This window comes from Cheilinus undulatus, linkage group 3 (genome assembly GCF_018320785.1).
Source record: "Cheilinus undulatus linkage group 3, ASM1832078v1, whole genome shotgun sequence".
NCBI lineage: Eukaryota > Metazoa > Chordata > Actinopteri > Labriformes > Labridae > Cheilinus > Cheilinus undulatus.
This window is the reverse complement of record NC_054867.1, coordinates 3519234-3534730: the sequence shown is the minus strand read 5'-3', so window position 1 is coordinate 3534730 and position 15497 is coordinate 3519234. Positions and strand designations below refer to the sequence as shown.

The 15497-nt window shown below is 36.5% G+C and overlaps 1 protein-coding gene across 1 annotated transcript; it reads right to left on the bottom strand.

Annotated features, from left to right (window-relative positions):
• Positions 1-572: 572 nt before the first annotated feature.
• Positions 573-14762, bottom strand: LOC121507413 (CD276 antigen homolog). Its single transcript, XM_041783724.1, has 2 exons — positions 13733-14762; positions 573-890 (listed from the first exon to the last, which is right to left on the bottom strand). Exons 1-2 carry the CDS (start codon positions 13794-13796, stop codon positions 625-627), a joined length of 330 nt encoding a protein of 109 aa, XP_041639658.1. The 5' UTR covers positions 13797-14762; the 3' UTR covers positions 573-624.
• Between the last annotated feature and the right edge of the window lie 735 nt (positions 14763-15497).

Sequence of the window (15497 nt, the reverse complement as noted above, 5' to 3'; positions counted from 1 at the left end):
TCTTCAGAAAATTTCAAAGGAAACCTATGTGGGATTCATGACATGATTTAAACTGCTGAATTGTTTGCACCTGTGTTAAGTTGAGAACACCAGGTGCTGGGTCTAATCTAAGGTCTACCCCAGCTGAACTGCCTGGATGACCTCCACAGAGAGACAACCAGGAAGTGTCCTACTTAGATCCTCAAACCCCTAAACGGACTCCTTTTGATGTGAAGGAGCAGCGGCTCGACTTCAAAACCCTCCAGTACTAGGGTGATATCTGAAGCTAGTGTGCAGTTAGGACAAGCTATAAGTCAGCCACAGGCTGTTACTCCAGAATAAAATAATAAGAAAAAGATCTAGTGGCTAATGCTCGCTTGTTTCCCATGCTGATAGGAAACGCTGTAAGTTTTGTCTAAAGTTGTGCATCCAAACTGAACCCTATGCTGACTCTAGTTATTAGGATTGAACCTAAGTTCGGCCATCTTTGGTCACAGAGGAGATGTAAAGTTCATCTTAACTGGCAGAGTTTGGAGCAAACACTGAATGACTGTCTTGATATTTTTAAACCATTTAATGAAAAAACTCACCAACAACAAGCTGAACGGAGAACGTTGGACCTGATGGATTTATGAAAGAACACGTCTAGATTCCACTGTCAGCCAGTTTTGTCTCTGTGATCTTAATGGAGGCGTTGCCTTTGCTCAGTTCTTCTTGAAAATGTGACGTTCGATCTTTAAACTGGTTGTCCCGACCTTCTCGCTTGTTGCTGAATGGCGCTCCGTTGTTCTGATAAAGATACACCTCTTTACTGTTGACTTTAGTCCACTCAAAGGTGTTTGACGTGATGTCTTTGTTGATGGAACAGGGTAGAACAACGTCCTCTCCTTCTTTCACTCCCAGCACTGGTCCTGCAAAATAAACACAAGGATGAATCTGTTTGTTTCCATACAGAGTCACAGAAACATGTTAAGGTCTAACATGTCAGCATATTCTGTAATAAATCCTTTGAGCTCATCAACCATGATGTCCTCAGCCGGCCAGCCCACAGACAAGGCTGGGCCCCTAAACAGCCCAGAGAATGGGCCCTATCAGCAAGGCCTGCCAGCATTAATGCATTCATTTAGATGCTAATTAGGGTTCATAATTAGTGCATTACATTTTTAAATCACTATTAATCACATACTTTATCATCCCTTTCAGCCACAGTTATGCAAAATAAGTCCACCACTGCTCCTTAGTGTCTCATCTCACTTTAAAAACTCACAGACAGCTCAGTGAGCAAGACAATACAAGATATTCCTTTACTAGTCCTACAGAGGAAATTACAAGTCACCTGAACCTTGTGATATCAAACATTTACCTTTTCACTGCTCTCATATTTGCTTTAAGATCCATAAAAGTTCCTTTCTATGTGGTTCAGTGTCATCATCTTTGATTTGGCTAAAGTTCCTTAATTTCTTAATAAATAAAATCAGGTCTGTATCCTGTGGAAAAAAAATATTCAAGATATAAAGTTTAAATATCTGTTCAACTACTTATCATTTCATTTCTTGAAACCTTTGAACATTTAACTGATGTGGGGTTTGGTGTGATAAACACAGAGGTGGAAAAAGTGCACGTCACTTGTACTCAAGTAAAAGGACAGTTACTCTGGTCTAAATTTACTCAAGTAAAAGTAAAAGTCTCTAACTTAAAGTTTACTTTAAGAACAGAGTACTGAGCAGCCACTAGGGCTATACAGTTTAAGACAATAATCTAACTGTAATTTTCTCTCCAACATTGTGATAGGCTCTCTGCACGGCAGGGTGTGACGTATTTATGGTGGAAAATTAGGCGGCCTGACAAATTCCACCCAACGATACGTGCCAAGCCAAAACTGACCCTAGTGTCGCCATTCTCCAAAAATTAACCGTCCTATTAGGGCTGGCTTAAAAAAAAAAAAAAAAAGATTTTCCGATTCAGATTGATTTTTTGTTTGAATTTATCGATTCATTTTTTTTTCCAAAGATCGATTTTTTATTACTGACTGTTAAGTCTATGTTGCACTTTCTTATGTCGATTGGTCAAATGTGTTGGTCAATAAAAAGTATTTTCAGGAAACAAGTTTGGGGTCTGTTTGAGGCTGAACAATTTAAGAAAATAATCTAACTGTAATTATTTGATTCATATTGTAAATTCTATTTGAATTTAACTGAAGGGAAGGAACATTTTTATATTATTCTCAATCTGATTCAGGAAAATAATTTACAAAAAAGGGTTTTTCATGTAAAGTCACACCTCTATAATAAAGTAAAACACAGCAGACTTGATAGTGTTGATAGTGTGTGTGTGTATGTATATATATATATATATATATTTATATATATGAAAGTTTGTGAACCCCTAGGCAAATGACTTCTCCAAGAGCTAATTGGAGCCAGGAGTCAGCCAACCTGGAGTGATGAGATTGGATGTGTTGGTTAAAGCTGCCCTGCCCTATAAAAAACACACACCGGTTTTGAATTTGCTGTTCTCAAGAAGCACTGCCTGATGTGAACCATGCCTGGCACAAAAGAGCTCTCAGAAGATCTACGATCAAGAATTGTTGACTTGCATGAAGCTTTTTCCACCCTGCACTGTGAATGTTTACATGTTTTGTTCAATAAAAACATGAGAACATATCATTTTTTGTGCGGTATCAGTTTAAGCAGACTGTGTTTGTCTATCGTTGTGACTTAGATGAAGATCAGAATATATTTTATGACCAATTTATGCAGAAATCCAAGAAATCCCAAAGGCTTCACATACTTTTTCTAGCAACTGTATATAGTTCCTACTTCCAGTAATCAGTTATTAGTCCCATTGATTTATAATAATCACTATCAATATCTGTCCTGAAGAATAAACATCAGTCAACCACTGTTCCCTCTAAGGGTTTTTGCTGCGCAATTGCGCACTGCTCTCCACCTCTCTGTACCGAAGAGAAAAAAGTTGCGCACTCAAAATCCCAGACAAGTTTTCACTGTCATTTTCTGATATGCGCTGTGATCAAAGGTGTATTAATGCGCAGACTAGCTGGTACTGTGGCCTAGAGTTTTGTACCTCCATGGGGGCCTCATACATGAGAGATGGAAAGTGTGGCTATCACATCACGACACAGCCTACACACTGATGGCAGGGCCTGGTACTGACAGCCACCGAATGTGGCTGGATTCCAGGCAATTATCAGCATCGAAAACTCCACCTCCCTCTAACTGTACTTGGCTCTTAGTGCCAGTGTGTGTGTGTGAGTTGGATGCTTGTTTCAATGACTGATTTACTCATAAAGGGAGAATTTTTCCCTGAAATAACTGCCATGTGGCTGCGAGAAAAGGATTCAACACAGAGCCTGCTTTAAAGCTCCTCTCTGACCATGGTGCATACATGCATCAATGCTGTCTATGAATACCCGCTCCCTCTTTCTCTATATATATTGTTCCTCTCTCTCTCTCTCTCCTTAGTGAGCAGCAGACTGTTAAATTATTGTTTTTTTTAACGTTCCACTTCTATATTTTATCATGACGATACACCCTAATGATTACACATCAGTTTTTGAGCTCATTATCAAAACATTTGATACGTGCCAAGTTGCAGGAAATATTATAAATTAACTGTATATTGATAATAACCGATCAAAAACATCATAAAATCTCTTAAATCCTGATAACTGATCAGCAGAAAGAAACCGAGGCAGATAGGAGCAAGGATGAGAAAACTTCTACAGAGTTAAAAAGACTTCAGCTGAAGAGAGTAAAGCTGTAAATTTCTTTGTTTTTATCGTATTATTTATTACAGTGATGGGAGTTAAAACAGCTGATTACATCTTTCCCACATGTTAACTTAATGTAACACATTCATATAATCTATTGTTTTAATAAACAATTATGAATTATTTTTAACATTAAATGGATACGGTGCTTTTAAGAATGAAGCTGACTAAAATGATCTACAATGAGACCAGGAAAGAGTTGATCTCCTGTAATGGGCTGATAAAAGGATTAAGCCCTGATGTTTCTAACAGTGGGACACATTTCTCTGTCATGTGTTGTTAAATTTGTGCAGGTAGAAGTCCTTTAGGACACCTGACTGTGATAAAGTTGATAAAGCATGAGAACAGAGCATGTGTTTTGTCTCATCCAAGACGTCTAGATTTCAGTCTTTTTATATGAAACTGCTGACTTTGTTAATATCTGTTTTCAACTGAGGATACTTTAGAATCACAGTTTTCTTTTACATTTCAAAAGATTGTACATCCTTGAGATGTAATCCTTGGTTAAAAATAAACAGGGTTTCCAGACATCACAATTGTGGCTAGTGGATGAATGAGAGGTGAAATTTATGACGTGAACAGTGATTATTAATCATTATAATTATAGACACTTGTAATGATATTTGGGGTTGGAGAGGTGATGCCATGGCACTGCCATGTGGACGTAGCGTACGCATCAGATGTCACCCACAGTTGATGAAGTAGGTGCTCAGGGGAGTCAAATGTCTGCCCAGGAGTTTTGAAAATTAGAGCGAACATTGCAGTCAACCCTTATCTGTACTGTTCTCTATGTTTGTGTTTGTGCAGGCGCATACAAGACTGTGAAAAAGTTTTACTCCCTTCATGATTTTTCTTTCATTGCATATTAATCACACTGAAATGTTTCAGAACATCAAATCAGTTACAATATTAGACAAAGATAACCTGACTAAACACAAAATGCAGCTTTTAGTTGAAGATTTTATCTATTAAGGGGAAAAGCCATCCAAACCTACCTGGCCCTATGTGAAAAAGTCATTGCCCCTTTTTAAATCATGGATTATCCATCATTAACAACAAACCTGAATTCAGTTTCTCTAGTTAACCAGACCTGATTACTGTCAGACCTGTTGAATGAATAAATCCCTTAACTAGAACCTGTCTGACAAGAGAAGTAGGCTAAAAGATCTCCAACACATCATGGAACCATCTGAAGAAATTCAAGAACAGAAGAGAAACAAAGTCACTGACATCTATCAGTCTGGAAGGGTTACAAAGACATTTCTAAGGCTTTGGGACTCCAGAGAGCCATGGTGAGAGCCATTATCCATAAATGAAGAAAACTGTGAACGGGGATTAAAAATACAAAACAATACAACAATAGCTTTATTTATTTATACCCGAAGGGAAATTATACAGTCTCATTGCTGATGGTATGAAAGATCTTCTAAATCTTTCTGTCCTGCAGCGCAGGGATAGGAGCCGTCCACCACTGTTGTTTCTTTGGTCATTTAGGGAGATATGAAGTGGATGATCCATGTTCCTCAGAATGGCCTCCACCTTCTTCATTGAGCGTCTGTCCACCTCATCCTCCAATGAGTTCAATTTGATTCCAACCACAGAGCCAGCTGTTTTAACTAGTTTGTTCAGACACCTTGCATCCTTGTGTTTTACACTGCCTCCCCAGCAGACTGCAGCATAAAACAGAAGACTTGCCACCACAGACGGATAAAACAGTGACTCATTCAGGAGGTTCCAAAGGAACTTAGAACCACATCTGAAGACCTGCAGGCCTCACTGACTCAGTTAAGGTCAGAGTTCATGATTCAACAATCAGAAAGAGATTGGGCAACAATGGCATCATGGGAGAGTTCCAAGACCAAAACCACTACTGAGCAAAAACAACAAAGGCTCGTCTCACATTTGACTAAAAACATCCTGATGATCCCCAAGACTTCTGGGAAAATACTGACCAGACAAAAGCTGAACTTTCTGGAAGGTGTGCGTCCCGTTCCATCTGGGGTCAAACTAACACAGCATTTCATCAGGAGAACATCAGACCAACAGTCAGACATGGTGGTGGTAGTGTGATGGTCTGGACCAGGACCTGGACCACTAGAACCATGAATTCTGCTCTCTACCAGATAATCCTGAAGGAGAATGTCCGGCCATGTCTGGAGATACACAATATCATCAACCTGATATCAGAATCAGCAGATATCAACATTTCTGCCCATTTTTACATCTGATATTTTTCTGTGAATATCAGCATAGATCGACTGTAAAAAGCCTGTAAATGGATCAAACATCCAAGAAGGTGAATACCTTTCATAGGAACTGTACATGAGTCAAGGAGATCTCTTGAGTAATATTGCTGATCAGGTCAGGGACAAAAATACTGTGTATGCAATCTTTGAATAAATGCCAATTTTAAAAACAGGATTAAAAATCTTTCACTTTCATTCATGCAGATTCATACAGCCAGTAAGTCAGACAACAGTGTGAATTAAGGTGAGCAGTGAAGGTGAAATTCATATTTTGACATTATGAACCCAAAGTGAACACTTCTGTTGCTCTTGTCCTTTATCATCAGCTCCTTTCTTTTAAGTCTTTCTGCTTCTAGTTAAACTTTTAGTTTTTGTATCTGTGACCTGTTTAATGCATTAAGCCTCTAAGTTACCATAATCCAACATAATCTCAAAATTAGTTATTATTCTGATCTTAAATTGTTCCTGTTTTTCCTTAAATTTGGACAAAAACAAGCACTGAATCCTGTAAAACCTTATTTTAAATCTTATTTACTTCCTGAATCTGTCAAACTCACACAGATTTGATTTCCTGGGTCAGTCAGAGTGCAAAGTCTAAGGGTCTGTTCAAATAGTCTATTTTGCTTAGGAAGGTTCCTAACTGAGTGAAACGACCCGGAAGCATTTTAGTGTCGGCCATGATAAAGGCCGTTCGAATTCTCCAACTGAAAAGGAAAGGAGCTTCATTACTTCCTTTGTTATCTCCTTTAACCTAGGAAATACTGGAGCATCCTTCACCAAAGGAGAAATGAAAAGATGACCCACAATGCTTTGCATAAACTTCATTTAAAGTGATGCACCTGTTGACTGCTCATCAGAACAAGTGAATAACTCGACTGTAACTTTAGTAGCCCTGATTTAACCCGTAAAATTCGTCAAACTGAACTTATAATCCATGTGATAAAATGGAAGGCATGGAAGGGATGAACAGAGGAATATTACAGACATGAAAACTTTATCATTCAACTTATGATCACGATTTTATTTCTTCTCATTTCCATTTTATTCAAATAGTAAACTGATCAGTCAATATTTTAAACTGTATTTGTTTTGCTATTTTGTAATATTAAAGTAAACGTGATAAAAAAGTAAACCACAACCAAATAAAGCGATAAAGTCGGCATGTTGCCATATTGTGAATATTATAGCCTATCATCATAATCACACAGGGAAGACGTGGTTTATAGAGGTTTTGACATGATGAGCTGAAAGAAAGACAGAACCAGAGTAGACTAATAAAATTAACAGAGACGAGAAAATTAAAGAAAAAATGGATAGGTAGGAAATAAAACAAATCAATCTAATATTGTTGTGAAATAAAAGGACTTGAACATTATTCATCTTGTTGTATTGACTTGGTAGAAAGTTCAGATTAATAGACACGTTTCTGCTGTTCTGGACGTTCACAGTCACAGTTCCTCTTCCTGAAGAGACTTTAGGATATAAAAATCCTAATGAGCTCAGATTTATCTCTGAGGTTTCAGCGTTTCATTCACAGCACATAACAACACAGAACGCACCGAGTGGTAGATGCGAATTTTGTAGTCCATCAACGTTAAATTGTAGTTTTTACACAAAAAACACACGTCACGTCCGTAACATCCGCCCAGGGAAAGTGCAGTCGGATTCCTTAATCACCACAGTTCTCCTTTCCTATCCTCTTACTTCCTCCTTGACCCTGTAACGTTTTTCGTTGAGGTTAAGGAAAAGTGAATAGGAAAGGACTTAGGAGGTAATTTTTTTTGACTTTTCGAACGGACCCTAGGTCTCTGCATACATCATCAGGTTGTTTCCTGTAAATGGTGAACAGTGAGTCTGCAACTCATCACTGAGCTGTTTTCCTGTGACTAGATTGGACGACGCCCTGCTATGCATATGCACGCGTGCGCGGGCACAGAGCCGCACCTGCATTAGTGAGCGATGATCATTAAAACCTTCTTTATAACAGAATAATGTTTATAATTGATCTGGAGATGTGATGATTTCAATGAAAAGGCTCCAAACGCCTTCTGCATCCTTTCCTTCCTTTGATTTTTCTACGTAATTCATCAGAAACTTTTTTTTCCCATCCTTTATTGAACAATTCAGGGTATTATACAGTAATATAGACCACTGCATAATGTGAGTATAATACACAACATAAACATACTCATATGCAAATATCCAACACTGGAATTAAAGAGTTATCACACCTCCTTGGTACAATTTTCTAAGATGTGTTTCAAGACTGTAGCTCGAAATCTTAGGAATGAAAGAGCAACGAGAGAATGAAAATTAATACTTAGATAAATAAAAACCAACATCAAAAACAACAAGGAAAACAAAAAGAACAAGGGGTCAGGATAAATCACATTTTTCTATAGCAGTGTATAATCTATTTGCCTGGGGGTTATCAACTTGCTTCAGGCACTGTTTCAACAATAAATCATTTTTTTTAAAGGAGGGGATTTGGCATAGCGACATTTGAGTATGAAATATTTGTAAAGATTCTCAGATTATTAACTATGAATTCATATTTCTTTTCCTTCAGGATTACACCAACTTGAATATTTCGATATGACCAGAAGTCCATGTTCATGGAATCAGATGAAATGAAGTTATAGAGAGATTTCTATAGATTTTGAACAAGTTCACATTCAAAGAACAGGTATTCTGTTGCTTCTACATTTGTTTGGCAAATATAGCAATTTTCTACAGCTAATTGAAATCTTTTATTAATGAATTCATTAGAGGAGTAAATGTTATTTATGGTTTTGAAGTGTACTTCTTTGCACTTGGGAGGGATTCATAATTTCAAGTATTTTGTTCGAATAGATGCTCTTTTAGATTTATCATACTCTTTAAGAGTAAGTGTGCTTTTGACTATGTTAACTAAGTAGTCTTAAAAATGTATTGTTACATTTTTCACTAACAAGGTCCCTGTTCTCGATTTTAATTTTGTGTAGAACTGGAGTGTGTACGTTTGGCATACTGTTCTTAATCCACTGAAAAAGGGCTTTTGGAATATTCTCTTTTCTATAGAGTTCAGTGGAGCAATTAATGTTATATTTAGCAATGAAATCATCCAATTCAAGTATGTTTCCATTACTATCCATTAAATGTATCACAGACCAAATTTGTTTAACCACCCAGTTTTCCATAAACATAGACTTCCTTCTACTCAGTATTACTCTATCATTCCACAATGGGACATTATGGGGGCTGAAATTATGCTTAAACATCATTTTCCACTGTAATAGAACCTGCTGGTGAAATTTAGACGGTTGAATTGGTAATTTTGATAATTCGAAGTCACACAATAAAATTTCAATACCTCTAACCTTGTAAAAAATCAGGGTGGGTAAGGAGAACCAAATCTTATCTGCATTTCTTAGAAAAGGATCTGAGCCAATTAATCTTTAACATTCTATTCATAATTTCAAAATCAGTAGCATTAATACCACCGTCCTCATGGTTCTTCACCAAGTCCCCATTTCTGGTGTAGTGATGTCTATTTCTCCATATGAAATTGAAATTCATTCTGTTAATTTCTTTTATGATCCTTGGTGGGATTGCTAGGGAGTATGCTGGATAGATTAACCTGGATAATGACTCAGTTTTGGTTAGTAATGTTCTGCCAAACAGTGTTAAGTCCCTTTGCAGCCAATTACTTAAGTTTTTGTTTGTTTGTTTTTTGCATTTCTCAACATTATTTTGTATATTCTTTTTTCACCAGCATCAGAACTTTTAGTGATCCAAATTCCTAAACATTTTGTCTCAGTTTTGACAGGCATATCATACAATGAAGATTTAGAACAGTTATGTATACTCATGCGTTCACACTTGTCCATATTCAGATGTAGACCCGAGGCTCGGGAGAACAGCTTAACTGTTTCTAAGGCCAATGGAGTTTGCTCTTTGTCTTTAAGAAAGATTGTTGTATCGTCAGCAAGCTAATAATCAAATTATGGTTATTGATTTGTAATCCTTTGATGTTTGAATACAGGGTTACCGCTACATGTAATTGATCGTGGTGCACCACCACGCCAAAATAAAAGCCGCCATGCCTTCAGAATTATGATTTTTTTTTTTTTTTATCAGAAGTTAAAATGTAAATTATACTGTATGAATGGATCTTTATAAACATATAGTGTATATTTGCGCACATTTACGTACCATAGGAGTTTGAAATTGTAATCATGAAATGTGACACTGCTCTAAGTAATTTATTTTGAAAAACGAACACCGGAGCCTGAACTTCCAGTCTGTAGTCCCACACGGACAGCTGATAAATATACTTTCGCCTAGTTTAGTACCTCCCTGATTATGATCCGATGATTAGCGGTAAACTTGAGTAGATATGTTCATCATCAGCCGTGTGTCATGATGAAGATGAGACACTAGCGATCTAAAAATAGCTCGTTGTAAAACCTCAAGCAGAACTTTAGTTTCGTTTCTGTTACGAGAAGTGACTGGATAAAAACAACAGCGATGGACAGCCAGGCGTTCACCTAATCCATGATATTCGCCTCACTTTGTGTTCTAAATGTCCGCGAAAACAGGAGAGGAGGAAGGAGAAGCGCGGAGCAGTTGTGTGTGTGTTTCTGTGTGTGACAGAGAGGAGAGATAGTCTGTGTGTCCGTCCGTGAGTGCAAGTCTGACATCAAGCATGAAACTAATGTTAGTTTGTTGAATAAGTGAGTGATGTTGGTAAGTTATCATAATATCAAAATCTTTTATAGGCTGAGGCTTACCTGATGCTCCTCTGGAATGAAATAATTGCAAGAGGACTTAGAAAAAGCAGACGCCCATTATAAGAGTCTTTCATTCAAACAGGCTGTTGTCATTAGTATGATCTTAAAGCGTTCATGTATGTTTGTAAGGGGGGGGGGGCAAAGTAAAAGGAAAAGAATATATAGTTTTCAATTTTAGTTTTAAGAACATAGACATTTAAACTCTAATATCACTCTGACAGCTTTGGAATATCCATGTTCAATGGACCCCAATGTTTTTTATTTCTACATCCCAAAGTTTCAAAAAATCCTGGAGGAAACCCTGGAATACTTAACCATTATAGCTAGTAATTCTGTGGCTACAATAAATAAGAGTGGTGAGATTGAGTGAGAGTGCACCCCTGCCTAATGCCTCTTTCTACTTTGAATCTAGAACAAGTGCCTTCTGACAGGGAAACACAGCTATTGATATCAGTATATAACATCACAATCAGATCAAGAAATGCATTACCAACACCAAAATGTTTAAATGTGTGGATAATAAAAGCATGTTCAATTGAATCAAATGCTTCCTTAAAATCCAAAAACAGCATAAACCCATCGTCCTTAATTAGGTGGTTGTAATCTATCAGATCCAGAACCAGGTGGATATTATTATGGATGGAGCGTCCTTTGAGAAATCCTGACTGTATTGAACTAATTATTTTAGAGATACCTGTTTTTAATCTTGTTGCTGAGACTTTTGTAAAAAAAAAATTTATAGTCTGTGTTTAAAAGTCTTATAGGTCTTAGGTTGCTGAGAATTTTCTAATCTTTTCCAGGTTTTGGTATTAATTTTATTACACCTTGTTTCATTGTTTCCATCAGCTCTTTTTGATTAAAACATTTAAATCTTGAAATAACATCAGTTTTATGTCTTCCCAAAAATATTTATAGAAGTTTGTTGTTAATCCATCTGGTTAGAAGACATGTTTTTAATTGCACAGTCAAATTCTGCAATAATTATCTCATCATTACAGACTTCTTTAAAATGATCATCAATCTTAGGAATCAAATAACTAATTTTGTCAAAGAAAGCTGTGGCATTTTGTTCAGAATATGAGGATTTATACAGGTTACTATAAAAATGAAAGATTTCTGTTTTATGTGTTTACGGTCTGTACATTCTTATCCGTTAATTAATAAACTATCTATTGAATTGTATTCTTGTCTTCGTTTTTCTAAATTGCAAAAATAAGCTGTATTTTTTTCTTCTTCTTCTATCCACCTGGCTCTGGACCTCACATATGCACCTCTAGCTCTGTTCAAATCAAGGTTATCATAGTTAACTAAAACTAACTAAATAACTAAAACTAAAATTCAAAAATCATTTTAGTTAACTGAAACTAAATAAAAACTAATCTTTACCAAAAAAAAAGAAAGAAAACTAACTAAAACTGTATAGTGCCCTTACAAAACAGACAAAATATCCGTAGTTTTAGTCTTTGACACCACCATACTGACTGGCACCTACACACAAGTCTGGGGAGTGTAAATTGGCCTGATTTGATTGGTGGAAAATTCACACAGTGGTTGTTTTATATCTGGAGTTGTATTCAAACATCATCAAGTAAATAAAATGATAAGTGAAGAATAAGTGAACTAACAAAGCAGCAGTAAAAACTAATAAAAACTAAACTAAACTAACAAAGCAGCAGTAAAAACTAATAAAAACTAAACTGAAATCAAACACAGAAAGTGAAAACGAAATAAAAATAATAACTAATGAAAAGTCCAAAACTATTATAACCTTGGTTCAAATACATCACATCTAATTTGGATTGCAAGTTATTAATTTGTTAATACACCGCGCTAGCCTAGCTAGTCTGCTATGTATATCTATGGGTGGAACTTTCACCGGAGGCTGACGATTACAAAAAGTGCCATTACCTTTAATCTTTACCTTTTTAACATGTACTATAGCGAAATAAGTTGTAATAGGGTCACTGTTGTGCTGTCAAGTGTGTCCGTTCACTTCACTATACAATACAATACAATTACTTTATTTATCCCCGAAGGGAAATTCAATATATATGTTAATAATTTGTAAGTGCTTAAGTACTAATGCTAATGCAATATATATACTATACATGCTAAGCTAAAAACAACAGCTATAAAAATCCCGAAAAAACACTTCTCATGTTTATTTCTGGACGTAAATGGATGGAAAACACTGTCGCGTCGTTTAATATTGACCAGGGTATGACGCACTTCTGTATACCGGAAACCAGCTAAACCGGGCCAAGCATACTACACAAAAAACGTCCGACTGGCAGTCATACTGCATACTAGTGTTGAACGCAGTACGCAGTACGCAATACATACTGTATACTGCGTTTGGCAGGAATATGCAGTAGGCCAATTCGGAAACAGCCTACGTCTGGAACTCTTTTACCTCTTCTGCGTTTAGCTGCACAGATATAGCAATGGATGCTAGCATGGAGCTATGTTGTTGCATCTGTTTGCTAACTTCCTCCATACGGTCGTCGACACAGAGATTTGATAGCTTTCAGTATGGTTTCAGTAGACATGTCGTGGTCATCTCCCTGAGACGTAACTTTCGGTTTCTTGCCCTGGTGTGCTTTTTTCTGGGGTGTTGGCTGGAGTTCCCCCTCTATCTCGTTTGTTGCTGTTAGCATTAGCTTTAGCCGTTGTCATTTGCATTGAGTAGCCATGCTCTTTCGTGTTCATTAGATTTGTAAACGGGAGGTTTTTCACCGCCGTAGACTTCACGTTGTTGCTCTTGTTCATGTTCGGGCTTATTTTCCTTTCTTCTTAAATATTAAGTTGGATTACAGACTTCAAAAGGCTTTATATTTCGGGACCTTAGAGCTCAAGAGAAAGTGAATGCTCAGTTCGCCATTTGCCGGAACTTCCGGAACTCCGATTTATCAGAAACTAGTGAGCAATAACGGCAGACTTCTTACCGTCAGCAGCAGATGAGATCAGAGTCTGGGTGAAGAAGAGAGAGAGGAGGAAGAGGAGCGCCATGGTTCTCTGGTCATGAAGTATCCCTGCGGACAGACTACACTTTTCCGTGGACACAGCCCTGACTCTAAAGACGTTTCTGACACTCCCACAGACGTGACCAGTCCGTTATTCACTACTTTCGGTTTCATCTCCGAAAAGTTTCCAGGAATTGCAACGACCACATGACAGAGGATGAAACCCTTCAAAACAAAAGCTTCATCTTTATACCTCTAGAACTGTGGACAGAAAGGGCCACACAGCTTCAGAATAAAAGAAGAGAGCACTCCTCTGTGAATCAAAGATGGACTCAGGATGTTTAAGAGGCTTTTGCTGCATGCAGTCAGACACCAGAGATGTCATTCATTTACTGTGAAACCCTGGTTAATATTGAACCTTTTTATTATTTGATTGTACCAGGGTGATTCTTCAATTCGGAGCACTTTTGACTTTTGGAATTTTGAAAAAATAATGTTCTTTAATCTCTATTTTTTTTTTTTTTTTTGTATTTCAAAAGGTTTATCAATTGGTCTGGAACATAGATGTTAGCATAGCTTTGATTGTACTTCATGATAATTTTGACATTATGATGCTTTTTTTTTTCAAATTTGTCACAGCAAAAATCATTACCATTACAAAGACAAAACAACTGATTTTAATACAAAACAATTTGACAAGCAAAGTTTTCAGAATTATTCTAGTAAGTACAAAACATGCTCTTTAAGAATCATATTCTAAATATTTGTAAGTACATTTAAAATACATTTTAACAACATGTTCTCTCTGACTTAATCAGAATATTTGAATTGCAATGTATATTTTTCTGAAAATGCAAATTTAGACTTTTAAACATCATCACAGTGATTTAGGGAAAACCCAAGTTAACAATAAAATAACATTTTTTATCAAAAAAATGTATTGTGATGGTAATGACAACCTGCTTCCGTAATGACATTAAAATTAACACTGGTGGTTTTTTTTCTTTTTTTTTTTTTTTTTTTTTTTTTTTTGGTGTTTTTTTTTATTACAAGAAAAAGAAAATATTAATTTTTAAAAAACAACACCAGACAGGAGAATTGGCATGCTCAACTCAAATGTCCCATATGATGGGTGACAATCCAAAAAAGATAAAATAGAAAATTTTTAGCACTCTGAAATAAGTGTGTAGTATTTTAATTCATGCATAGCAACAGTGGCATGACCCATATTGAACAACAGTCAGGGACCTGCTGGTGAATATCAACCAGCATATACATATCATCAGAACAATGTCATAAAAAGACAAATACTAGTAGGAAATATAGTATAGTAAGAAAAATAGTATTTAAGTCATTAAAATACATATATTACATTGTGACTGCAACAACCACAAAAGTAACCAATTGATTTTACATACTAACAACAAGAAAATGCACTTAATAAATAAACTCGTGCAGAACCTCAATAGCAGAATTAAAGTGTCTGGCTTTTTTTTTAGCACCTTTTTTACTAAGGGCATTCAAATTTCACTTTGTCAAAAGCTATTTTTTTGACAGTTTAGAGTGTGCTAACATAAACCTTAGACACAAGTTTGTTTCATTCCCTGAGGGAGCACAACATCTCCCACACGTTCTCTGGTAGCCTCGTGTGCCTTTTTGAGACTGGCTTGGGCTCTGGGACAAGACCAAGCAGATCATGTGGCTGATACCACAGAACATCATCTCTCATAGGCCAAAAGAAATGGTT